At 36.1% G+C, this 27,994-nt stretch overlaps 1 protein-coding gene across 5 annotated transcripts in view; it reads left to right on the top strand.

Annotated features, from left to right (window-relative positions):
- EML5 (EMAP like 5) overlaps positions 1-27,909 on the top strand; it is a 90,973-nt gene extending 63,064 nt beyond the window's left edge. The window contains exons 29-44 of one of the 5 annotated variants that reach the window (XM_015865290.2): positions 2,792-2,800; positions 5,616-5,694; positions 6,269-6,398; positions 7,071-7,169; positions 9,205-9,225; positions 12,037-12,210; positions 13,290-13,498; positions 14,469-14,626; positions 15,558-15,672; positions 16,154-16,342; positions 16,534-16,703; positions 17,212-17,374; positions 18,193-18,296; positions 18,997-19,150; positions 19,883-19,983; positions 20,275-27,909. In XM_015865290.2, the coding sequence (XP_015720776.1) occupies positions 2,792-2,800; positions 5,616-5,694; positions 6,269-6,398; positions 7,071-7,169; positions 9,205-9,225; positions 12,037-12,210; positions 13,290-13,498; positions 14,469-14,626; positions 15,558-15,672; positions 16,154-16,342; positions 16,534-16,703; positions 17,212-17,374; positions 18,193-18,296; positions 18,997-19,150; positions 19,883-19,983; positions 20,275-20,311 (1,912 nt within the window). In that variant the 3' untranslated portion in view covers positions 20,312-27,909. Of the gene's footprint in view, positions 1-2,791; positions 2,801-5,615; positions 5,695-6,268; positions 6,399-7,070; positions 7,170-9,204; positions 9,226-12,036; positions 12,211-13,289; positions 13,499-14,468; positions 14,627-15,557; positions 15,673-16,153; positions 16,343-16,530; positions 16,704-17,211; positions 17,375-18,192; positions 18,297-18,996; positions 19,151-19,882; positions 19,984-20,274 lie in introns of all 5 variants that reach the window. The other 4 variants (XM_015865289.2, XM_015865292.2, XM_015865291.2 and 1 more) reach the window with 4 other exon arrangements.
- Positions 27,910-27,994: the final 85 nt, after the last annotated feature.

Raw genomic sequence — 27,994 nt, 5'->3', positions numbered from 1 at the left:
AGTGTTATTGTTGATGCCCAACATGGAACAAACAGTGTGGGGAATAAGTGACAGAGAAACCTGAAATGTCTGTACTATGTCTGCATCACCATGTTGGAGCTAAAAAATAAAAACATCTGGGAGAAGAGGGATGTTACTAACTTGCCCTGTAGTGTTGTGCTAATGATTATGTAATATTTAAGGATCTGACCTGATAGCTTCACCTATCATTATTCTGATGTGCTTGCATGAAGAAATGAGCTTTTGCACATATTCAGTTTCACAGAATCACAGTCAAAAACAGACACCTCTGCTGCACAACAAATCTTTAGGCTGCAGATCACCTTTCCTCTGAACTGCAGATTTTACTGCAGACATGAACAGGCCTACATTAGTTAATAGAAAACACATCTTGTAGCTATATGGGCCCTGTTTCCAAAGTGAAATCATACAAATTAAATGTAGTTTCATTAATACATACGTATTCTTCTTCAGACAACTAGGCAGAATTAAGAAGGCCAACATCTTTGTCCAAATTTTAGCTCATACCATAAATTTAGCAAGTTGTATCAACTCCTATTTTTATGCTTTTTAAAAGTGTTCAACTGTAAAGTCAGCATTTCTATGTAAGCCTTACAGTGCATTTCTTCTTTTTTTATTTATTTGCTGGGTATTTGGCTTTTTGCTTAGAATGTGGGTAGGGACATTCCACATGATGTAGGCTTGTTACACTTGACTGCCTGGCATTAGAAGAGAGAGCTTTTGAATCCCTGTACTCTATGGAGCACAGGGTGCACACAAATCTAGTGTATACTTCTGAGAACATTCATTTGTTTGTTTTACCATTGAGTGAAAGAGTTTAATGCTCTATGAGAAAAGAATGAGACAGATAGATACTACCAGGTAATTGATTTCTAGGTCTATGTAGACCAGTGTTACTGCATGGAATTGTGGCATCTTGTTTTGAGATTTTGGATAGTTGAAGTGGAACTTGTGAAACCTGGCTGAATAATGAAGTTCTGTTCAGAAAGAAGAAGGAATGACTGCTAGGACTACGATATTTTCATATGCAGAGTATTAAGTGAGTTAGGTTAAATCAAAGGAACACACATACCTGAAAATTCAGTCTTCTGCTGCTACCTTACAAAAGCATCTGTGAGGCTGTGAGTTGCTCGAGTCCTGTACTATGGCCTGAAATCAGTCACAAATGACACTGCTATGTAACAAAAGTTGATTCAGTAAAATTAGTTTGATTATTAAGCTGCAAACTCGATCTCACCTTTTGTATAGTGACCTAGATTTAAGAACTGTGATGACATAGGAAATCAGAGGTCTAGGCCATTTAGTCTATTAAAAATGCAAATATACACAATAAGGTAGGTGAAAACAATATCAATTCCTTTCGCTAAAGCTTGGCATTGTAACATAAAAGAATCCTAGGGTCAAAAAAACAGACTAAGCAAAGAAGGGTACAAAATTCAGCAGTTGGGTAAGTAGGGATTTTCTCTGCGAATGATGGATTTCTGTTGTCAGCATATCACAGTAATTACTGCCCAGTGACCCTTCACTAAAATTAAATAATATAAAATATAAATTAAATTATATTTAAATCTATTCCAATTTGTTTTTTGTTGTGTATTTGAAACACTTATTTTTGTTTGGCATTGTAGGTGTGTAAGAATCTTCACATTATTGGAAGTTCTAAAATTAACAAAGATTGAATTAGAGAGACATTCTTTCTAAGTCTTAAATCAGCATTCCTTCATTGTATGATACAGTGATTTGAAAACTAATAATAATAATAGTAATAATGAGATACTGCAAGTGGAGTATTCCTGTGACTTCTTGCTTACTTATAGGAGTTTGATACACAGATACTGTTTGGAAATGAGAGATGTCAGTGCTGTACAAGTTAATATACTGAAGAGAAATATGCCGAAGCTTTAAATTTCACACAAAACTTTATGGAAAAGTTCTAGATACTAAACAACGAGATTTCATTCAGAGTTGCTGCACACTGAAGTCTGCTTGTGGTATTTGTTGTTTAAGGCCAACTTTAGTAACTCTACATCATTTCCCACATACAGTAAAATTGTCATAATATGCATTGTTGACATTTGAATATTTATTTTAACTTTTATCAAAACCACAAAATAATAGGCTTTGAGGCACCAATTAAACTAAGTCTATATTTTGCATTATTTAAAATTTCCAAATAACAATATTGAAAGGTATGTTTTTATTTGAAAATATGTCTACTGTCTGTAGGATGTTCTGTGATAGACTTATGGGTAGTCTGCATCATTAAACAAATCAGAAAACTCTCTCTATTCTTTAGCTAAAGTTCTTTCCAGGTATGGTTTTATACTTGTTAAATTGCTTAGAATTAAAAAACATCATGGATGGTTAATTTTGAAAACACTTCTGGCTCAGCTACTCCTTGACCTGAAAACCTCTGGTAGATTAGCCTGGAGAAAATAACTATATTCTTATCCTGTTCTTCCCCTCCCTGAAGTGTTCTCTCTTTGTTACTGTCAAAGATAGGATACTTTGATCAATATGACTTATAAGAGTTATGTTCTCATGGCAGCATATGTTTATTATGCCCATTGAAATGAACTGAATTTTTCTGTACTGGTAAAAAAAAAACCAAAAACCCGCACAGCGTATTAAGTTTGAATTTCCTTGTATAAAAGAAGTAAATAAACCAGAAAATTAGTAATAATTATTTGTTGAATACTTCACTGACAGTTAGCTTTCAGCCAAACTTTTATAAGTAATCCTTTTCTCTTTCCTATCTGCTGCTGCAAAGAGGTTCCAGGTAATGCTTTTATTTTGCTGTCCACTCCATATTGTACTGTCATTTCTCATTTTCCTTGAGAAGCCATCTCTCATGTTGGGTGCTATTCCATGCACCTTCAGCATACTACTTGCACATTTTTTTATCAGACACCTTTTATGTTAACTACAGTGAAGGAAAATTCAGGCAACCATCCTTAGTCCTCTTAAAAACTTTGGAAATGATATCAATAATGAATATAGGGAATAAGATACAATGCAGGACTAGTGGGTAGCAGTATTTTTCCCATAAGCTACTTCATGTTGCTTCTGTTATTCTGATATTTAAACAAAAACAGTCTTTTAAAAAGAAATTCTGATGTATAAATATGAATCCTATTTTCATGTTGGAAATAAAGTGCCAATATCAAGGTATTTATTTCCCCTGTGATAGATGGCTGGAGTTCTCCTTCCACGCATTCAAACTGACCCCATCCATATGTGCATTCACCCCCTGTGTTCTTCCTGTTCTCTCTCTCCTCTTTTGCATATAGTATTTGAGCATGCAGCCTATTTTCTACGTTCAAATATTTGAGCACTATATATTCTGTATGAAATTAGTCACTTTTCTATACATAAATAGCAAATGAAAAATAGCTTTTGCAACTTCAGAAAACTATTTGGAAAATGTATTCTGGTGTGCTTCAACATTCCTTCTTTTAAGTGCACAAGCTCTCACCCTGAAACTTAATTATGGAAAATATACATCCATGTTTGTAGTTTGCATTCCAAAACACTACAGTTAGTGTTTCATAGATGGGTACTTGAATAATTACCTATGGAAGTTGCTACTGAGTGTAAATAGTCTGGTCAACTTTTTTCAAGTTTATTTAATTATTTTCTATGTTAATGTACATGTGTTACATATGTTAATTTACCAGCTCTGATGGTTGGCTAATGATGACTATCAGCCTGTGTTTGTATCTGTCAAAATGCAAAGCATTTAAGTATAGGTGGCCTTTACAAACCAATGCAAAAAATGAAATATTTCTGTAATATTATATACTATATATATAATATAATTATAATATTATAATATACTAAGTAAGATACCTTTAGCACATGAGTACATTGGACTTGTTTTCTGACCTTCATTGCTGTATGTAGTAGACATCTTCATCTAGATATATTTCGCTATACTTCAATTAGTGTTCTGTTTTCCATTCTTAATAACACTTGCACTTATTTATTAATACTAAATATGAAATGAAGTATGAAACATGAGACTCAGTAATTTTCTGTCATGGCCTGAATTTTCTGTCTCGTTGTCTTTAAGTATTTCATTCTTAGTTAGAATTTTTTTTTTATACAATCTATATGCCTTCCCTGTGAAAAGACACCATGTGTTAGTTATCCAGCGTAAAGTAATATTTTCTTTTACATATGGATTTGCATTTTCTATTTTTAAGATTTTACATTTTATAAAATATAGATTAATGTCACTGAAGTAAATATTGTAAAGGGTCTCTTTCAGGCTGTATTGTATGCAGTAGCCAGTTTTGTGTTGTTTTTTTTAAAAAAAACTGGTTGTGTTTGGGTGATACCAACATTCAGTGAGACTTTGTTTGTCACCTGGTTTTCTTTTGAATTTATTTATTTATTTATTTATTTATTGTAGGCATTTACAGGCTTCTAAGTATAGTGGAAGTAACTGAAGTATCTCAGAGCACAATTTGTAGCTGCAGTATAATTAACATTATATATGCAATTGTTCTGATTTGTGATACAATAAACCTATGAATTATACTCAAATTGGGCAGAAGAAATGGAAAATATGATACATCTCAGAAAATGGTATTTTATTTGGATAATTGAGATGACACTTTTTAGTTCATAATTGCATATTAACAAACCATTGTCTGTTGTGAGAAAAGGAATGGTGCTTAAATGCATCATCACTTGAACAAAGACAGAATTAAAGGATAAATTCATACTAAAAAGAGAGTATTGAAGAGAGTTGATGTATTGCTTTATGTATGATACCAGTTTGTCACACTGCCTTCTGGCTTAAATTATCAAAATCTCACTGAATCTATCATTAGATTTTATTTTTAAATGAATTGTCCCTCTCTCGGTTTCCTTTGCATGGCCATATGTATTTCATTTGTAGAGTCAATAACAGTTGACCCTGCAAAACAGAAACAACTGTCTGACTTTGATGAACAAAATGTAATTGTTTCATTGAGTATAAACAGTTCAACATTATCTGAAAGATGCTATGGATCTTGTCAGGCATATCTATATGGCATTTCTTAAATCTGGACTACTCAGAACAGTGGAAGATAAGTTAATGCTAGTATTCATGCCATTTGCATGGTGATGATTTACTTTTGAATGTTGGAATAACTTGCATTTGTTGCTGTAAGAATGAATGGGCAGTTGTACCAGGAGTAAAGGAGTTCTTTATGAACAATTATAATAAGAAAAGATAGATCCTACTAAGGTATTGTGGGGAAAAGAAACGGCGATGTCAAGTATTTAGATTAAGCAGGTATGGGGAAGATGGAAGTACTATAAGAATATGCAATTAAAATCCATCAGTGTCCATTTGTTGAAAAACAAATTTCTGCCTTAATTCATGGGATGTTGTAAGAATTGTCAGGCAATGTAACATTCAGCATTTCTGAAATCAGATGTGTTTTTTTAATTTGACAGAAGCATCTTCTAAAGATGAACAGAAATGTCTTAAGCAGGGTGGTGCTAGACATTTTCGGTATGCAATAGCAGGTTAGAAGGTACTGTGTTAGTATGGAATGGGTGACGGACAGCCTTCTCTTATTCACAGTTCTTTATTTCAGACCACCAGTTAGTAGGGCATTGCCACAGCCTGAGAAACTTCAAACAAATAATGTTGGGAAAAAAAAGAGACCTATAGAGGTAAGAAAAAGCACTTTTTTTTTTTTTTTCTTACATGCAATATGTAGAATGCTCTATGCCTTATTTAGGTAATTGTTTATTATTGTTAACAGTTGTGTTAAAAATATGAATATATATAAAAGAAAAAAGAAGAAAAGCTATTCATGATGTATTTGACTCCAGCACCTCTTTTTTCTTATGCATAGCCAATGTAAAAATGCACCTTTTGGTTAATCTGAAGTGGAGATTTCACCTAACTGTGAACAATGCAATACTTCGTGTCAACTGAAATATTTTTTACAACTTGAAACAAAATGTTTGTTTTAAAGTACAAAATGACCTTTTGCCATCAGTGTTCTGGAAGTTTTATGTTGTACTTCAGCATTCTTAATTGGCAGCTAGAACTAAGTTGCAGACCAGTGTTTCTAACCCAACAAAAAAGGCTAGACATCAGTTTCTGTTGGTTCAAGACATCATTTAACTCCTTTTCTGTTTCTACATCCGGACATATTTCAACAATAAAACCCTAGAAAACATTGTAGAATTTCATAATTGCTTTAAGATTTTGGTTGATGTACTCAAACGTCTTTCTTAGGACCTAATTTTGGAGCTGGTGTTTGGGTACCGAGGCAAGGACTGCCGGAACAATGTGCATTATTTGAACGATGGTGCTGATGTTATCTATCATACTGCATCTATTGGGATCTTGTACAATGTGGCAACAGGTAAGAGAAAACCCACTAAAGAATATTATTTCTTCTTTCGTATTATGCTAGACCTTATGGAATTACTGTTAGAATTTAAATCTAATAAATGGAAACATTAAAATATTTACTTAATGTTGCAAAAGATGCAGCCTATGCAGATCATAATTAGTATCTGCAGAAACAAGCTGTATGTATTTAAATATTTCTGGGTTCTGAATTTTCCAGAAAGTAAAGATTTGATTATTTTGGTGTGAGCTTTCTGGAACTTGCTTGCTAAAATTATCCAGGAAACAAGAACTGCTGAGCAATGTGGTTTAATGTTTTTTAAATCTGCATATTTCTTCTCAATCTGTTTGTTTTACTTCACATAATTCACTATATGCAGTTTAGTTCAGATAAAACAGACCTTTAAAAAACACAATACCATTTGTTTCTGTGATGTTTCAGCAATTTGACAAAGAAAATGTTCAGAATTAATGAGTATTATGTATTAAAATTTAGATTAAAACTTAAAAAAATTTTTAAAAAAATATCAGGGGTTTCTGTTTTTTGGGTTAAACTCCAAACTGTAACACTGCCATAATACTTTTCTGTAACAAATACTATGAACTTTTCAAACACTACAGATGTCTGTATGTGTGTAAATGCTTTAATTAAAGATGGCTTTTCTTTTTTCTTTTGTTATTCTAGGTTCTCAGTCTTTTTACCAAGAACATAATGATGATATTTTGTGCCTCACTGTAAATCAGCACCCCAAGTTTACCAACATAGTGGCAACTGGCCAAGTAGGTATGTTTGTATTTTTGTAAAAAGAAACTAACGTAAGAGCATGCATTTAGGCCTTGTGAGTTCATGATAAATCACAAAAGTATTTGATTATGCACTCTCCGTTTGTATGAGTGTTACTCAGTTACCTGTCCTCTTTATATGTTTAAGTATAATATAATAAATTAAAGAAAAACATTGCGGTTTGAAAAATGAAGCATATCTTCTGTTTGTAGTATTATGAAAAAGATATTTGTTGGGAAATCTTAAGCCCCATTCCATTACTCTGTATTTATTTATCAGCTTGTGTTAAAACCAGAGTTCATAAACTAGGGCTGTCTAATCAGAGAGTTTTGATAATGCACAGCCGTAAGAATTTATACAGAAACCAAACCCTAATAATTCCTACACATAACATTAGATTTTTGGGGGGAAAAGAGTGATGTTTCATAGTAACATTGCAATTGATCTATGAGCTCACACAAAAAAACAAAAAGCAAAAAACCCCCACCACCCTGTATTTGCATAGCTACTAATACCCCTATTTCAAATTTTTCAGATGAATATATATATATTTTTTAATGTAGTCCTAAAAACAAATGACAGTTTTCATACTTGCAGCTGTTTCTTGGCAGGTTGAAGCATACGTTATTTTCCGTAGTACGTAGAACACACACAAAAAAGATTGCTTAATCAAAAACAGATTGTGGTTTTTTTTTCCAATGTATTTCTTCTAGTGTCATCTCAATCTGGTCAGTTTGGCAGAACTTCTTACCTACTTTCCTGCATCTTTTGGATTTTTAAGTGTGTGTTTCACACACACTGTTTCCAAAGATTTTCTAGTATCTGAACCTATAATCCTGATTGCTTACCAATCCTATAGAAGATCATTGAGTGTATTTGCCACTTGTCAGGTTCAACTCTTATTAGCACAATAGCAAATGGCATTTTTTCCACTATATCCATATATATACAGATATCAGTAACATATAGAGTAGGTTTTTTTATTTAGAGTTTGGCAAAGAGAGTATTGAAGTAAGTAGGTTGTTCCAAAAGTAATGCCTCCTATTTATTTCCATGGAAACTACATTGGATATTCAGAGCATGAGCACTATTTCATAGAGCAAATTCTCAGCTACAAAACACTATTTTTCAACACAGTCGCTACTATTAGCTATGTGTTTTCACTGGCAATGAACAAGAGCCAGCATGTCATGCTCTTAAAAATCTGCACTTGAGCCTTTTCTTCGTTGTGAATTCCCATATTGCCACACCATAGACTGCTGCTTTGACTCGGGTTCTTAGTGGCCCCTTGTCACCAGTAATGATGCTATCCAGAAAACTGTCACCTTCAGCATCGCATTGGTTCAAAAGGTCTCAACAAACTTGCATACAGGGTTCTTCTTTCTGTTCCTGTGTGATCATTTAGGGGACCACAAGATATATATTTTGCAATATTTCAACATTGCCATCATTGTTTCCAATGCATTGAAGCTGATGTTCGGCTCCCTGAACATAATCTGCCAGTTCATGTGGATGAGCTTGTAGATTCTCTCTTCATGTCATGGTGCAAAAGCTATGCATAGCTGTCTGTAATGTGGCTTGTCTTTCATATCGCCACTGCTGAGACACACCACCCACTGCCTCACTGCCCTTCTGCTGCCATCTGTCACATGGCAACAAAATTTAGCGGAGTAAGGGTGGGAATAAGCAGCCTTTACTTCTGTACCACCAACATCCACCTCTTATGTTGTGGACCACCATAATAAACTAGGAGGCACTACTTTCAGAGCAGCCCTCATACAGCAAAATGAAATTAATTTTGTTGTAACTTAAAACAGAAATAAAAACATATTCACTCTACTAATTCATATTTCCAGTGTGACAACCATTTATCAATAATTTTTCATCTTTAACACAAAGTGCAGTATTGATGCTGCTGCAATGCAAGACGACATCAAAGTGTGTGTTAAGAAATTACACTAAATATGGCATATATTTTCTTTAGCACTTATCTTATTTCTGATCTAATTATTTTTCTGCTGCTTTTCCATTACAGGAGACTCAGCAGATATGTCAGGTAAGGGAAATAAAATTTTAACATCTTCAGGTGTAGTTAGCCTATCTAGTAGCCATCTACAATTTTATAGAGCAATAAATGACATGAATTCATTTTTTTATTTATTAAAACCCTGTACTGTTAGCACTGAACATAAACAACATCTCAGCAAATTGTAGATATTAGAACATTAAAATTCAAAATGTTAGATCTTAATACCTAATTTGATTCCCTTTTTACTGCCCAGTGATTAGTGAGTTTTAATACATACTGCTACTGTAGCATTCCTCTGGATGTTTGCAGGTTTTAAAGGCATGTTGGGGCCGACCATTAACAGTTGTTTTAGATACGTAATTTAATATAGTTTTAATTACACATTTTCAAAGTAAATTCCATTGAGGAGGCCTACGTGACTGAGTGAATAAAGCAATCACTTTTCACATTTATGTATGATTGTCATGCACGTACTACCACTTATCCAAAATGCTTTTTATTGTGTTAGTTTTTAATGTATCGTTTTGGGTCTTTGACAGTTTGACTGTCTTGACTGAGCTCTTTTTATTAGTGTGTGTTTTTTCAAATGTAACCTTAAAAAATCATCACCATCATGTGTGACTGAGTTCATTGTTGGGCAGCCGTAATTGTTTTATGACCTATCTTCAGAGATACATAAGTATGTGTTAATGTCTACCTAGAGAGTAAAGTAATCTTCATGTGCATCTAAAGATTGTTCTTTGAAGAACGGATGTACATTGGCATTTTTAATGTGTGTTGACTTCTTTCAAATATGCCAAATTGTGCTTGCTCTAAGGATGGGAGGAAGAATATAGGTACCTTTTCCTACACTTTTAAATTGTATATAATAAGCAGTGATTATATGGTTTTTTAATGTAAAAGAACATCTCTACTGCTGCATATAATGCTTGGAGACTTTCCTTCTCACTTGCTGTTTTCCTATTGCAACTTTACTTTGAGCTTGTGTATATTACTCAATTCTGTTGTCACTGCCTGAAACCAGTACTCTTATTTCTTCTTCTTTATGGAACCATTAGTCTGGAATCCAAGCTGCTGGCTGCTTTCATTATAAAGATACAGATTATTTCCCTTGAAATTTATTGATGGATATTTGGCACACTTCTTCTCAATGACTTTGACTTTATGGTTTTCTGCAGCTATTCAGGGGTTCTTGAAGCAGTGATGTTTGTCATAGGCTGGACTGGCAAATTAAGTTTCATAATGTCTTGGTATTGATTTGTTTCATCTTACTGAAGATATTTTTGTCCTGTCAGCCCATGGTAGCTTTATTTAACTTCTCCCATAAGGAGAACACACATTAGGAAATCTCTTTAGAGAGGAGTTGTTGAGCTACTTTATTATTCTGCAAGCAGAACACGAGGTAAGGTCAGAGACTTGCAAAAGAACACAGTCAAGCAGGAATACTCAAGTCAGTGCTCTCTGTGCTTCCAGACTTGTTCTGAAAATTTACTCAGTTGTTCTTATGAAATCTAGGTGGAGTTTTTTGTCTGCCAACCGAGAAGAAAATTCAGTTGAGGTTATATGGGAGGTCAAGGGCAATATCACATGTTACCAGATGCAGTGCTGAGAGGAAAAAAACATAAAAACAGAACAGTTTGTAGACTTAAAGGATCTTAAGCTTCTGTGAGGACAGCAGGGAGGCATGACAGTTATTGACAAACCTTGCCCTTTCTGTTTTAATGGCACATTAATGTAGTACTAATCAAATAGTGATGATAAGTGAATGTCGGTGTCACAGGAGAAAATTGTGGGGAACAGAAGAAATTAAGAGATTGTTCTAAAGACTATTTGGCAATAGATTTGGAATTATGCTCAGAAACTTGGTTCCATGAGACTAATTTTACCTAAGTCCCTGCACACACTCCTTCTCGTTATATGGGTGCCCTTGGGGGGCTATATTTAGCTAATTAAAAACACATAGTCAGGAGCTGAAATCGATGTTTTTCCATGAATCTGGGCCTTGGACAGCAACTGGTAACCTCCCAGGTCTGCAGATTTATTTGGGATTAGAAGGAAAGAAGTTTCAGAGAGACTTACCATCCTAGAGATGCCCCGGATGCTTCGCAGAGATTGCAAACTACAATTGGATTGTAAGATCTTCAGAGAAGGCATTACAAACACTAGCTGTCATCATATTAGAAATAATCACATTCATCAGTAGTATGGAAAGGTGGTTCCAACTGCAGAGCTTACGGTCTAAACAATACAAACTAAGTTAAATACCCTTGTTCTTCTCCTTCAGTGAGCAAGATGATTATTCAGTTGGTGTTCTCCCAAGAGAGCGTGCATTTCAGACAGATGGCCATTTTGTAGAAAAGGAGATTTTGGTCTTGCACTGGAAACTGATTTCTCAGAATCTATCAGTTGTCCAAAAGCCCTACATAGAAATTACATTCCTGATGGTCTACTTGCTAATTGAAGAGGCTTGAGTTAGCATGTTGAGCTGAGTACTTCTAGAATAAAAACAGGAGAAGATAACTTTCATTAAAAGCTTTTGCAGAGCTTTGTAAGTTCAATAAAACATTAAGCAATATTTATATCTCTGATAGAGTAATGAGACTAACGTTTAGGTCCTGGCTTAAGGAACCTGTTCGCATGAAATTGGTTTCCAAAGGGAGGCCAAAATCTCCTTTCTTTCTTTTCTTATTTTCTTTTCATCTGATAAATGTATATATATATATATATATATATAGTCTAATTTAAAAAAAAAACAAAAACAAAACTTCAGAAAGAAAATCATTAGACACTGTTAAAATGTACACTAATTAACTTTTTTTTTTTTGTATGTTTATGTAGCTACAGCTCCTTCTATTCATGTGTGGGATGCAATGAACAAACAGACATTATCAGTACTGCGGTGCTACCATTCAAAAGGAGTTTGCTCAGTCAGTTTCAGTGCCACTGGCAAACTGCTGCTCTCTGTAGGGCTTGATCCTGAACATACCATTACCATTTGGAAGTGGCAGGAAGGTAGGAAAATGATTCTTTATATAGAATGTGTTTATGTTGTTTGAAATATATTGGGCTGAGGCAAAGACAACTGTAAAGTAAAAATATCAGCAGATAGAAAATTGTTGTGATCAATGCTGTGCTCTGTGCCCTGTAAGAAGAGGCAAGCTAAATGTACTTCTCTGTTTCAATAACTGCTAAATATCATATAGAGCTGCCGGGTTAAGATCAACCTGGTTCACTGATTTACAAACAGAGTAATTAAAAAGAATAATATTCATCTTTAAAAAAAAAAAAAAAAAAAAAAAGTCATTCCTTTGTTACTTGGTTTTTACCACTTATAAATATATATTTCTTTTACTTCCAGATTAAATTTTCTGTTCTTATTCTTCTCTAAAGTCTGATTTGCTTTACACCAAAAATAATGGTCTAGAAGTTGAACACAGCAGAAACACGACAGTGTTATAGCTCCTCTGTGCCACTATATTATTTGTGTGTTAAGTTATACTGCTGTTTTTCAGAATGACGTTATATGAGTCAGGATTTAGGATAAAGCCACTTGGTTGTCTGCTTCCTGTCTGGAAAAGCTGGAGGAGGCTAGGTAACAAAATGCTTTTTTCAGGTAGTAAAGTTATTGAGGAATCTTCACATAGCATGGGTTGAAATAGTAATAATTCTGAAAAGGCTGAAAGAGTATTACTTTACAGTCATTATGTAATGAAGTTAGTTTCTGCGTTTTCACCAGAAAGAAATAAAACCTCTTTAGACAAAGTGTTCAGGCAAGACTTTCATTAGTCTCTCAAGTTTGTACACAGTTTGTCAGTTTTAGAGGATTACAAGTAATTTAAGAGAAGATGGAATGGTCTGTGCTCCTAATTCTCTTAGATTCTTGAGTAAATTGAAATTTATAAGTAGAGAGCACACTTTTTAGGTGTTACACCTTAATGCTAGGTCTTGCAAAATCATTTCCAGATTAATTTTAATTTAGGAGCAAATTTTGCTGTTCTTCATGACCTGTGCAGTCTTAGATGAATCCAGAACGAACAAATAAATGTATGTTTTTCTGAGTGAATTTTAAAAGTCCATTTTCTTTCTACTAGGTGCCAAAATTGCCAGCCGAGCTGGTCACAACCAGCGCATATTTGTAGCAGAATTCAGACCAGACTCAGATACCCAGTTTGTTTCTGTGGGAGTGAAACACGTGAGGTTCTGGACACTGGCTGGAAGAGCGCTTCTCAGTAAAAAAGGGCTACTGAGTTCCATAGAAGATGCCCGAATGCAGACAATGCTGTCTGTAGCTTTTGGAGCTGTACGTACCTTAAACTATTTTAAACTGATTGCATTAAAAAAAAAAATAATTTACTCTTCTCTGTTGTTTTGGTTTGTTTTTGTTTTTTTCTAAAATTCAAATGAGACTGTACTATCTTGCTAATGATTGGATCAGTTGATTTTTAAATTCAGTTCAGTGCTTCTATTTTTTTTGTTTGTAACTAATACCAACTAATACACTTAGTGTGCAAATTGGTCTGTGTGCTGAATGTTCTGGAGTGAGGTATGAGCTTCTTGGAGGATGCAAAGCTCATAAGGATTTATTACAGGCCACCACCCTGACCCTTTTAGTAGGTGTAGAAAATCAACACCACCCAATTAAAGGAAAGTGTTCTTATTGAACCTATATGAATACTAAAAGACACTGAATTTGAGAATTCTTCACTTAATAAAACAGTTTTGCTTAATAAACAGTTCCTGTTAGTTTATAGTATATCCTAAGAATTTGGCCTTAAGCATCAGAGATAATTATTCGAGTTACCTTCCAAAAACAAGGAGCAGAAATACACAGACAACTTTATTCTAAAAGAGACTACTTTCTTCACAGACTGGTTACTAAAGTCATAATGGACATAGCAAAATGGTGCAGGTTGCCTATTTGTAGGAAGCGTCAAAACTGCTCCTGGTATTGCAGCTTCTTTATCAAGATTTGTGTGCTCCTGATGAATTGAAACCGTAGATTACACTGTGGCTGAATTTTAAGTCACTGCATTCGTTTCTGCAGTGTGGAGCTTAATGGCGACAAGGAAACCATACATATCAGATTTCAACAAAGCATTCAGCAGCTCATTCATTGTATGTTATATCTCCACAACTGCTTGTTCTGCACAAGTGGAAAAATTAAAAAGAGCAATCTAGCATAGAAGCAAATGATTGTGGTCTGTTTCTGAATATGTTTCTTCCTGCCTTACTCAGAATCAATTGTTTGAGTATGTTTCTCCTCTTTTCAGAATAACTTGACATTTACAGGTACTATCAGTGGAGATGTTTGTGTTTGGAAAGATCATGTGTTGATTCGGATTGTTGCCAAAGCTCACAACGGACCAGTTTTCACAATGTACACTACATTGAGAGATGGTTTGATTGTTACAGGAGGCAAGGAAAGGCCGTGAGTCGTCTTTTGTTTTTTCTTGTTTCTTTTTTCTCCTGCACATACATGTGTTCTCTAAAAAGGATTTGGATTAATCCCTTCTAACACTGAGTAGCTGATTGAGACATCAAAACTTGGAGAGTAGTCACCTTAAGATCCCTAATAGTAACTAAATCTCACTACTTTATGAGCTTCAAGTATGTACGGAAGTACTTAAATATTGAAATTACACAAAACAAATTCTACGTGTGTGAAAATTGTGTCTTTAGATCCACCTTGGCATTTTTAATTGCATTCCACCAGCCTCTCTTGATACATTCTCTTTGAGTATGATAACAAACCATTTGTCAAAACATTGTGCTTCAAGTACTAGCAATTTATATTCTATTGCATTTCTTTATAATAATAGTACAGTAGCAGTAACTGTGATGAAAACTTTTGGAATTCTTTGTCAGAGTTTCATTTTCAGAGTGTCAGCATTATGGGATGTTACATTTTCTGCTAGGAGATTTTCTCTTTGAAGACAAATTAAATGTACATCTTGGCTCAACCGTATAATGCTTTCATTAAAACATTAACTCCTTTTTGAAAACTGTTTTGATTCTGTTGTGTTCTTCACTGGAACACCAGCACTCCTGAAAATGAGAGGAATACTTTGTGCTTTGATGATTAACACTTGAGCTTGTTACCTCATTTTTCTCCTATATATTTAGCAATTTATTTCATGGCAAGTGCAGTAGAAGACATGTAGTTGAGGGAAAAAAGAAATATGTTTTGAGAAATAAATAATACCTGTTCAGTAAAATCTACTGGATCTTTAATGATTTAAAACAGACTAAAATGCATCAATTACAGTAAATTATATTCATTTATATATATTTCTTTCATATATTCATTGTCTTTTATGTGCAAGCCCTTATGCTCACAGTTGTTCATACTTTCATAATAGGTCAAAGGAGGGAGGAGCTGTTAAACTATGGGATCAAGAATTGAAACGATGTCGTGCCTTCAGACTGGAGACAGGACAGATAACTGACTGTGTTCGCTCTGTCTGCAGGGGCAAGGTAAAGGAATCATTATGTGTTTAAAATAAAGCTTATTACTTGTGGATTGATCTTTAGCATTAAAAATATGGCAAGTTCCTGCCTCTTTCTCTGATAATTGGCATTTGAAATTAAAAGTTTTGCTGCAAGATGTCTACAGCTGACAAAAGCAGGAAAAAGAAATGCACTTCAGGAGATCTTAGTCTGAATCAGGTTAATGTTTGTTATATATTTTGTTGTAGACTGACAAAGAATTTCTATTTTATTTTTTTTTTCACATTTCAAATAGCTGCCTGGCAAGCAATAAGTCATCTGATACCACTTATGTACTCTTTACTACTTCAGTAGATCATAGCTGAGTTTAAGAAGTAAATTAGCTTTGATTAGTTGGTTTGGGCACATTTTCTTAACATAAGTATAGCTTTGGTTTATATCTTTATTAATGTTAATCACAAGTAGCTAATGTATTATATCGAAGATAATTCTTTTGCTGTTGTTCAAGGGAAAAATTCTTGTTGGCACAAGAAATGCTGAAATAATTGAGGTTGGAGAGAAAAATGCTGCATGTAACATTTTAATTAATGGTCATATGGATGGACCTATCTGGGGCCTAGCAACACACCCTTCCAGAGATTTTTTCCTTTCCGCTGCAGAAGATGGCACAGTACGACTCTGGGATATTACTGAAAAGGTACGTGTTGAAGATGAGTTCTTTTGGGAAAAAGAAAAAAAATCCTAGACTTGTGGTGATGGTGCAGACTCAAAGCTTGCTTATAAATCTATTCTGAGAGTAATTCATGAGGTATTACAAACATAAAGTACTTTCAAAGTAAGGACAAAAAGAAACATTTACTCTTCTGAATTTTTATTCCTTCACAGAAGATGCTGAACAAAGTCAGCTTAGGGCATGCAGCTCGTACCGTATGTTACAGCCCAGAAGGTGATATGGTTGCTATTGGTATGAAAAATGGAGAATTTATTATCTTGCTTGTGACCTCTCTGAAAATTTGGGGAAAAAAGAGAGATAGAAGATCAGCTATCCAAGATATCAGGTCAGAAAATGCAATGAATTTGTATGCTATGATATTTTTGACATTTCCATTCTTTTGATTTTATAAAAATATAATTTAATTGCATGCTTTCTGAGAAGAATTGCAGTAACGTTTCAGAGCACTGGACTCAGTGCGTGCAGCATGGAGTTGGTGTGATTATTCTCGTATCTGGAATAAAAAGGATAGACGTGCTACATGTGCTTAAGAAATAAATAACAAGCAGTCAAAACCAAGCCCTGAACTGAATTAATCTGGAGATTTGCTTTGCTCCCTTATATATGACTACCAAAATTGTTGCCACATTCTAATGTATATGCATTCCCCCAATATTTAGTTTCACAGATTGTTTTGCTTAGCAGACAAAACAAAAACCCTCCTCCTTCTATTCTGAATAGCAGATGCCTGAAATGCATTTTTTTCCACAATTCTCAAGTATTGGAATCTGTTGTAAAATCAAACCAGTCTTTAAAACTATCATAAGCTCATGTATTCATAATCTCTTTCTCAGGTTTAGTCCAGATTCTCGTTACTTAGCGGTCGGTTCCAGTGAGAATGCAGTAGATTTTTATGATCTGACATTGGGTCCCACACTGAATCGAGTCAGCTATTGCAAGGATATCCCAAGTTTTGTGATCCAGATGGACTTCTCTGCAGATAGCTGTTATCTCCAGGTATCAGTCATTAATTGTTCATTATACATTGAGTAGCAACTATGCTTATGCAGTTGCTGCTCAGGTGTTCTTTAAAAACTACTAAATTTTGCAATGAAATATTGGAGAAGGGGGTCACTGCCATGAAGCTGTTACTGTATTGCAGTGGTATGAGGATTACAAAATAGTTATCCTGGATTTTAGATGCAAGAAATAAGAACAGAAAGGAAAAACATATTTCAAAATCACTGTAATGTGTTTCCCTGCCTTTTTATTTCCTCAGTGCTTCCTCTTAAATGAGGTAGGCGTACAGTCTGTCGTTCAGTAAGCCTCAGGGAACTGTGGATCCTCACATCTCTGACCATCATTATGCTTATGTTCATTTCTGGCCTACTTTGTTCTCTGTTTTGCTCCTATCTGAGAGGAGAAATTACATGAGCATGGTTTTACTTCTCCACACTGAGTGAAATATCTGTATACCAGTTTTAAAGTTAGAAGTTAATTTTATGTTATTTATTGATATGCACACATACATAACAGCATGCACAGTATATGGAGAGAATGAACGTTATGTGCGGAATGTGAAGTGTGTTTCAACTATATTTCTTGATCAGATGTTTTAAAAATGAAGATTTCTTAACACTTTCTCCCCATTGCCTTTTACTTGCATAGATTTTTGATTATTTTCAACTCACTGAACAAGATGCATTATTAATAGATCGTTTTAGAGGTACTATCAAGAAAATGCTTTTCAAAACCCCTTTGAATGATAACTTCATCATTTCAAACAAGTGCATGTATTTTAAATTCCTTTTAACTCTTCTCTGCTCATCTGTAAGGTATCTACTGGGTCTTACAAAAGGCAAGTCTATGAAGTGCCTTCAGGAAAACAGCTTGTGGACCAGGCTTTGATTGACAGAATAACTTGGGCTACTTGGACAAGGTAAGTGATTCACAGATATAAGCCTTTTAAAATGCTTGTAACTTCCAGGAGAAGCAACTGCTATTTAAAAGCGTATTTCATCCCTTCATTCACATACTTTCCATTAATGCACCTCTGTGCTCTGGCAACTTACCAGATAAGCTTTGGACAGGAAGAAAACAACTCAGTATATCTGAAGTAAAAAATAAATAAATATTTGAATATACTGTATTGTGCTCTGTGAGGAAGAAAAAAACACAGAAAAATTCCCAAGTCAAACACCTGTTAACAAGCGATCAAGCACGCATTTCTTTTTGTTCCTAGAAGTGTGCACATACATCATATGCACAGTTGAATAAAAAGCAACTTTTGAAAAGGCTTTGCAGATGAAGTTCTCTATTAATGTGCTTTTTGGAGTCATAAGTTATGCACTTCTTCTTTGTTGCCCTCAGCCCCCTCTCCCACCCCCCACCCCCCATTTAATGAATAACCTTCACTGAACTCAAGGAGCCTTCTCATCTAATGATATGATATGAAAATGTTACAGACAGGATGATGTGAACATTAATCACAGAATAAAGTTTATATGAGTTTTGTATGTGTAGGAATAAAATGATATTTTTTCTGAAGCATGTTACATTATTAAGAGCTGCTTTACTGTTCCCCTACTGTATTTCTTTTCCTGCAGTTTCCAGAAGAATCTCTCTCTCTTCTGTTTCAGTGTTCTAGGTGATGAAGTAATAGGAATCTGGTCCAGACATGCTGAAAAAGCTGATGTAAACTGTGCCTGTGTCTCTCACTCGGGAATCAATCTCGTAACAGGCGATGATTTTGGCATGGTCAAACTGTTTGACTTTCCGTGTCCTGAAAAATTCGTAAGATCCTGGTTTTTGCATGGCTATTAAAAATGAAAAGAAAGACTGTTGATACTGTTAAAATATTCTCATCTCTGAATTTGTAGCTTTCTAACACATCTTTGTAACCTTAGTTTTAGTCCCATAAGCATGCTTCATCTCAAATTTTTCCTCATTTTTCCATTCTGTACTGTGACTCTTGGTATTAGGTCTGAAAGGTGTCAGTACTGCTTGCCAGGCTGCCTTAACATAGCACCTTTTGACTTCATTTTATTAATCCACATCTCCAATCTCCATTTGACAGATGAGGAAAACATTTGGTAGTGACAGTACCATCAGTGTTTTCCATGGATGAAGTGTTTACAGATTTGCCCCTGATAGTCGCATAGTTAATTTTCAAGATTCGAGACTGCACTGCATTGATAACTTGTAATGAAAATCATTTCTTTTCAGTATTAGAAATTTAGTAAAAAAATTCCTAGACATTTATCACGTGACAAAATCTATTTGGTATTCTTATGTTAGCTTGACATTGCTCCAAATTTGTGGGTGCTGTCTCATTTGGAGATAATTTTATCTTGGCAGCTCACTGGCGCTTCTTCAGGGAGATCTTTCACATCTGAAAGGCTATACAGCATTCTGAATTAGATGACTGTGTGGTGCAATAAGAAGGTAGATGAGTGCATGCCAACTTGGCTTGATTGACAAGGACACAGAGGATTTAGACTCTTTCATTTCATTGCTTTTTTTCAGGCAAAACACAAACGATTTTTAGGTCACTCTGCCCACTTAACCAACATTCGATTTACGAGTGGAGACAGATATGTGGTTAGTGCTGGAGGGGATGACTGCAGGTATGTATCTGTTTTGTTCTTATCTGAGAGTGTATAAGAGTGGACAGGAACAATCCCTAAGAATATAAAGCTCAGGTGCAGAATTTGAATCATTGAATCTCTATGCTTGTTTTCCTGTTTGGATATAAAGAAGTAAATACTCGCAGCAGAATAAACAACCCAGATGTCAGTACGAACAGCTAGGATTTACTAAATCAAAGTGTGTGCATTTCTGTATTCATGTATGATACATTTAAATGATTTCTAAGATTTTGACTGTATCTTATATTTAATTTCTCTTTGAAAATGCAGCTTATTTATTTGGAAATGTGTGCATATGCCTCATTGAGGGAGACATGGAGACTTGAAAAGAGGATGCTGCATGAAGTACCAGGCATGAAATACCCAGGATTGCAATGTGATATTCTACTGTGCCCTGCATGCTTAAGAAATGGTGCTGATCCAAGACACAGAGTAATCAGTCTCTGAAAGACAAGTTTCTAGAGTCTGTCAGAAGGATAGACTGTACGAAATATGCTGAGGCCATTAGATTTACTTCTGTAATCCGGGTTTGTATTTCACTCACTGCCAGATGTTGAAAATGAAAAACATGGATAAAAGAAAAAAGGGAATTGTTAGTCAATGTACAGTATCACAGTAAGATCCTGGGTTTTTAATCAAGAGATGTTATTTCTGGTCCAGTACTGTACATTGATCTATTCTGAGCATGAATGTTTCTGCTTTAAGTTTTGGGGTCTGAATATCATTGAAAAAAGAGTATTCCGTATTTTATTACTGAAAGAAACCATATATTAAATCTTAAATATATAGTATTTTAATAAATGTTTGATTATTATAATGGCAAATTATATTTCTATGACCGATCAAAAGGAAACGTTATTTGATTAAGCAGAAGATAAGACAGCCAATTCCTTAGGGCTTACACATTTCTGTATTTAGAGGCCTGGGTCACAATCATGTCTGGTGAAAGCTACTGGATATGCATGATCTTCATGGCTAATTTAGTGTTTTCATTGCACTTAAACATTAAATTAGTTCTGTGAGCAAAATCGGATTTGCTCACATTGTGAGTGCCTTGCCCACAACCTAAAAGTCTAACTCCAATTTTTGCCTTGTGAATAAAAGTTATTCTCAGTGGAAGAGAGGTAATTGCTGTGCTGCTTGACTGGGCTGCTGGCCTCTGTGCTGGACATGTGGACTACGGTGAGAGTTTTGTAACCTTCGTAATTGATAAGGCTTGGGATATCACCAGTTGCAAAAATAGAATTTCGTAGCAATATGAATTATTTTCTCAGCATCATAGGGAAATTCAGAGAGAATATGAAATTTCCAAACTCTATATTTTGTGCATTTTAACTTTTTAACAGAGTTGGGACTAGCTGGGATAAGTGTCCGCTCAGATTTCTCTCCTGATTGTAAAATACATCCAATCATCTGCTTCTTTAAATGAACCTGCTGTCACCTCTCACAGAAGTGCATTTATTCTGTCCTGCAACACAGCTAAGGTGACAACAAAAACAACACTTTGGTGATGGTGAACACCTGAAAAGTATAAATGAGGTGCAAGTGAGGAAGATTTCATCAGCTATTTGTCTAAATCATGACATAGTGAGGTGCTGCAGAATGAACCTGGTTTTTTAATCGGTGTGGTTATTTTTTTGTGCAACGTGGAAGGGAATAGAAGTAAGTAATTATCAGCACTACTCACAATTGCATTCTGATAGGAACATAAAATTCTTTCTGTCTATGTAAGTCAGTGTTGCTTTAATGATGCCATTTGTTTAGGTCAGTCAGCAGATTTGATATTATTCCCCTCGCACATTCTCTTATACCAGACCTGTGACAGAAAATTCATCTCTTTTTGTAAGCATCTTGTGTGCGTGGTAGTTCTCTTGTGAATGGGAGGGTTAGCATGTAGAAGAGGGAAAAAAAGTTAATGAGACAGACTTTCATACTCTCCTAGGTCCAAAAATGTTTGTTATATATACTCTACAAAGCTATTTATCCCACAGGCTCAGATAATATATTTTAGATATCAAGATATAGCAAATATATTATTTTAAAGAAGTTGATGAACTAGACTATTAGCAGGTTTCTTGGCTTGATGCTTCTTAGCAAAGACTTGCCAGTCATGTAGTTGCTATTCTGCAGGATCAAATACTCTGTGAATATGGTCCATGAGTGTAGAGGGAAATCTTATCAGTAACATCTTTGATATTAGGGGAATTGCACCTGAGAAATGAGACCTGATTTGTGTCATAACCTTGTTGCCTCTCTGCCTATTTTGTGTGAAAATTGGTAACTGACATTTAAATCTTGGCCAGAGAAATCAATTGTAGTATGCTGTGCTATAGCTGTAATTCTTTCCCTTTCTAAACATATCCATGAAGGACTACTTGACTTGTAGTAAGATTTTTTTCCTGCCTCTGTTTTGAGATTTGCCTTTTACCAGTTTAAGTTGGATGGTTGTTAAGAGCTCCTTCATAGTCTGTCCAACACAAACTGCCAGAACAAAGTTCTTTTCCAGCCTCTTATAAGTTTTCCCCTCAAAATTCTAGGCTCATTTATTTCACATCCTTAGGATCTTCTATAGACCTTCACCTAAGGTTAGACATATATGGACCATCAAGTTTTGTTCCTTATCCGTGTAGGGTCAGCTCTGATCATGTCCTCTTCTCCTCCACCTCTGTTAATTTAACTGTGCCTCTCCACTGATTATTTGTCATTGGTGCTCTTGTCCTGATAAATCTCAAATGCCACGTGGTTGGTGGAGTACCAGCAAGAACTGGTGGATGGTTCGCAGCTGGGCAAGGCTGAGAGCGGCAGTGCAACAGTCTGAGCTCCAGCTCTCCCTGTTTCTTCATTCCTTCCTGAACCTCATTGCAGCTGTATAAGGGCTGGGAGCTGGGGCAGGGGCTGGAAGCTGAAGAGTGTTAGAAACAAAACTACCAGCCTTGTTTTGCCTGTTGCAGCCATCTTGGAAGCTGGTATTTTACTTGACAGACTGCTCAGGGGTTTGCAAGATAAAATGTGGTCAGCCAGCAGGGAATGGTCACAGATGGGGAGGAGAGGAGTGGGTTCAGCCTCTGTTGCAGGTTTGTTCTTGAGGACCACTTGGAGAATGTTCTGTGCAGTCAGCTGGCTGCAGACATGCTTCAAGATGGCAGCTTCGTGGTCTTTGTGATGGTGCTTGTCATTGTGCCTCATTTGCTGTTTACATTAAGTGCTACTGTAGTAACTTGATAACTGTTGCCACCCAGACTGGTGCTTGAAGCCTGTGCAGAGGGCAGCAGGCTGCCTGTGTCAGTGGACGCTGGGACCTTGTAGCTGGTTCTCGGGAGGCAAAGGCAGAGGCTGACATGACCTGATATGGCACTTTGAGGAGGATGCTGGCATGTGGAGGGATTGGTCACAGCCTTGCAAACATTGGAGAGAAGAAAAGTAGGCTAAAGGACTTGATCAAGAACTGGGGAAAGCCTTTTCTGTGATTACGCAGTGCTGAGGAAGTGGAAGCAGAACTTCTTTGTGTACTTGTATTTATTTTTATTTTTTAGTTTACTTGGGTTTATTTCTTAGTTTAATTGTCTTTATAAGTGTCTTTGTGGTTAGTGGCAAATGTGTGCCCTTGGGATCTTTAAAGTCAGCAATACAGAACAGCCAGCTAGAAGGGGACCTAAAGAAACTGTCTGGTCCATCTGCCTGACCACATCAGGGCTAACCTAAACTTCAGGCATGTTCTGGGGTCTCTTGAAAGAAGAAATAGAGAACTGTTCCAAGGAATACAAAATGTAACGTCACCTAAAAAAGAAATACACTCTTGAAAGTTACTTAAGTACACCAAGGGGAAGGGGGAAATAAAGAGAGAGAATGGGAGAAGGCAGGTTTCAAATACAATCCTTACACAGGCAAGATGATATATTTCCCTGTTTTGTTATCACTGTCATAGATGGGACAAGCCTTAATCTTGGAAGATCCTTCTTATTCTGTTAGAATAAGCAAATGTTAGCGTAGACAAATGTTTTTTTGTCCGTATTTTGGGCAAAGTGAACCATCCTGTAGACTGTGCAGAAAGGGAAGTCAGAATGAATTGTCACGTCTGTGATTTTAGCATCACTTGCTGCGTTGCATTTGCATCCCCTTGTTCTGACAGTTTCCTTACGCTTCCTCGCAGACTGCTCTGCTTTCGTAAAGTTTATGGCACCATTCAATCTTTGCTTGTGTATATAGACAAGAAGTGAGCTTGCCAAAGCCTACTATGCATTCTTTATACCGATCACTGTGGCATGGTCAGAGCAAAACCATTTCTTTGGTTCTCTCTGGCTTCTGATCTGAAGCAACTTTGGCTTCAGACTTAAATTCTGCAGTTCTCATTTCAGAAGGGAAAAAAACAACAACAAACATTTTAGGTGTATAATATGCATAAGAGCCACAATAGATTACCTTGCCAAAATCATCTGTTAGTAAGTAATAATTAGTGGGTGGGTTTGTGTTTTGTTTTTGATGCTAGAACAGGTTACCCCCCCCCCCAACCCCCCCTTTCTCAGTTCACTTGTAGCATAATAGTCATGGCTCTGATATTGTTTGTTTTAACTCAGTTTAGCCACTAATCCAACTACATCACTTAAAGTAAAAGCAGGAGGAAAAAAGAACAGGCACAGAAGGTGTTCTTTTTCCCTCACAGTGTGGAGGAAAAATAAAATAATTAAGGGTTATCTGAGCACAGTGGCAATAGGCAATCGCCATAATTTCATGTACTTCTTAAACTATGGAAAGTGGAGTAAACAGCAGTTAGAAGCTAGTAATATAAACCCAGGGAAAAGGAGAAAGTGGGAAGCAAAGGAAACATGGGGAAACAAAGGATATAGGCAAAGGCACAGCCAAAGGACTGGCACTAGAGGTGGAGCAGCTCTACACCAAGAACAGACGTCTTAGATGTCTTATTTCAGATGGCAGGTCTTCATGGGTGGCTCATGGGGTTGGAGGACTGGAGAACAGTAGTGTCAAGTAAACAGTGCTCAGGGAAAGGCTGCTGGCAACTTTGATGCAGGTGCTTATTTCTTGCTCTTTCCACTCCTGTATCTATGGGACAACCATTTAGCACAGGGGGGCTGCAGCTAACGCTGGTTACCAGTGTTTGCAGCATGTGCACATTGGTAGTTAAACAGTGTTGATGGAAAAATGCTTTGTGATTTCGAGAGCTCAGGTAAAAGAGTTTCATATTGTACTTTAAAATTCTACTTATCTTTCCCACCTAAACCAAGAATGGATTTGTCTTAATAGGTCTCTTCTGCTTTTTATCCTTATTTTAGTTTCCTGTGCAATGGGCTTAAATGCTTTCTTTAAGCAAGAATTTTTAAACCAAAGAAATGTTACACTTTGGAAAACTTCACAGGCAGCCTCTATCGAGGGCTGAGGTGTGCACAGAGCAATCTGGGGCACACGTGGGCTGATGAATAGTCCTGCAGTGGTTCTGTCATAGGCCTCCAAATGTAGGTATGAGGAGAGGAATGTAATGTGGGCCTTTAAATACATTCCAGTAGAAACAAATCAGTGATTATGAAAGAAAGAAACTCAGTCCTAAGGTAAGCTGTACCTTGAAAATCCAAACTCAGTGCAGGTGCTACTGAGGAGGCAAAGCTTGACTTTTATCTGTGGCCGCTCTTGGTAAGAAACATCAAATCATCTCTGCATAAGCGTCTTAACTATTCTGAACCTGCAGGAGGACAGCTGTGTTTGGCGTGAGGCAGCATGTGTCTGGATTTCACTTTCAAGAGCCAAAACCCAGAATCTTTTATTTCAATTGCTTCCTTTGTCCCTGCAGGGCAGTTTTGTCATTTACATACTTGCACTTCTCCTTTGGTTGGGCACAGATGCCATGTAGGAGCTAAGCTGAAAAGAAAGCAAAAAATAATAATATGTATATAATTTTGGCTGGTTTTTATCCCATGTTTCAAAGACGCATCTGACTCCCACCATAGTTTGCTACTCTTTCTGCTCAAGTATTGCTGGGAGCTGAATGGCCCTGACTGCAGCCCCCCACAGTTTGCCTGGGGCTCAAGTTCTTCTCCTCTGGCTTTTCTGTGTTCTTAGAGTTGTGTTGCATCGTTTCCACTTTGAAGCAGGCCCAGCAGAACTGACCGACTATGGGAGTAGCGCTGTTCATGCTTTACCAGTCTTTCATATAGCAGGAATTCTTTTGTCCCAGGGGACAGATGTTGTTATCCCAGGTGTTTCTTGTAGCTGCAGCTTTCATAGAGCTTTCACATAGTGCCATCGTCAGCTGTTCTCAGTTGGTCTGAGCAGGAGATGAATGATTGAGGATAAAGATGTAGGTGATTGAAGTGAGTATTGCACTGGTTGGTTCTGAAAAGGAGATTTAGTAGGGCTACAGTTGTTATTTTCAGTCCTCTGAAGGATTATAAGCCAGTTGGGAGGAAATGAAAGTTCTTCACATAATATCCAAAAACTCATTTATCTTCTGCCATTGTTCTCCCATAGGCACTGTTAATCTAACTTAACTTCCACCAAGCATGAACACTGGCACAAATTGCATGGAAAAAAATGGTTTTCTGTCCTTCTGTGAAATGTTGGTGTGTTGGGTAGTAGGGATAGGACCTTCCATAGCTCTGGTCTGTTTTTCCTTTGCTTTTAGCTTTGTGTTGTGCTTTCAGAATCAAAGTATCTTTTCTCTAGTGAAAACAACAACAAAACCAACAACAAAAAGAAGAAAATGGAGCAGTATCTGGTAATTATGAGCCTAGTTTATGCATTTTAGTTCAGTTGTGAGTAGACACAAAGTAATGGAGGAGCTGCATTGCCAATTTGTGGAGGTAGCTGATGCATTTTTATGTAACATTTAACATAAGAAACACTGAAGATCACATCGATCATTTAAAACGTCACAATCTAAGTAACTGCATTAGACTCGTTCCCTTTAAAAATATACATGCTTGTAGCTTTACAGCTGGGTTTAGTCACTTCTTTGTTTTAAAGCAAGCAGAAATGTGTCTGTATCTTGCCTTACGCCCAACCTTCTACAATAGGCACTAAGACTACAACTGAGCTGTTGAAATTCAGCAATGGAGTGATAGTTTGCTCCTGTCCTTACAAATTGTCATCTCACCCTGAGAAGGAAAAAGAATTCCACGGTGGCAGCTTGTTCTGAAAGGGGCAGCTTATGAAGGTGTTGGAAAAGTAAATGAATGAATAAACCCCATAATTTAAAGTCTTTTACCGGGGGGGGGGGGGGGGAACCCCAACATTGCAGCATTGTTCCTTACGAAGCCAAGAGCCCAAAAGCCCGTCCTCTGCTGTTCTCCTCCCATCGGGTCACTTTAAAAGAATATTTTACTGTAGTTCTTTAAGCTTAAAATCCAGTTGTCTGTTTAGATTTGTTGTGTTTCATTATGGAGTGTGTCCGATAATCCCTTTTGCTTTAACCAAAAAAACAAACAACCACCCACCAGTATTTTGATCTAGTCCAAAGGTATGGTCATGTATTACTGTCATAAGGGTCATGGGTTTAAGTGTACTCCATGTTGGCTTCCACCACCAACATCTATTTCCTGTAACGATGTTGTACGTTTATTTAAAGCATATATATATAATATATATATATATATAAAGTATATATATAAATTAAACATCAGATTTTTTGCATTAAGATTTTTTTAAATTTGATTATGAACCTCGACTACTTTAATTCACATTTAAAACACCCCAGACGAATATCCCGGAGCGCTGTGTTTCCCAATCCAAGGCGGTATTTATTTGTCGAATATGATTTTACAATATAATATGTAGCTGACATTGTTTTCTGATATCAGATGTAAATATTTGTAAAAAGGAAATTCTTTTGTATATTTTTGTGAAGATGTAGCTCCCCTACAGGTCCGAAACCTTGAATAAAAAAGTGCATTCCTGTTACTGCTCCCCATGGTCCATCATTCTGATACCCATGAGAGGATTTATGGTCACCCACTGGGAATTCTCACTTTTGGCATAATCTTAA

This window comes from Coturnix japonica, chromosome 5 (assembly GCF_001577835.2).
Source record: "Coturnix japonica isolate 7356 chromosome 5, Coturnix japonica 2.1, whole genome shotgun sequence".
NCBI lineage: Eukaryota > Metazoa > Chordata > Aves > Galliformes > Phasianidae > Coturnix > Coturnix japonica.
The sequence above is the reverse complement of the archived record's forward strand: the minus strand, read 5'-3'. Positions and strand labels throughout refer to the sequence as shown.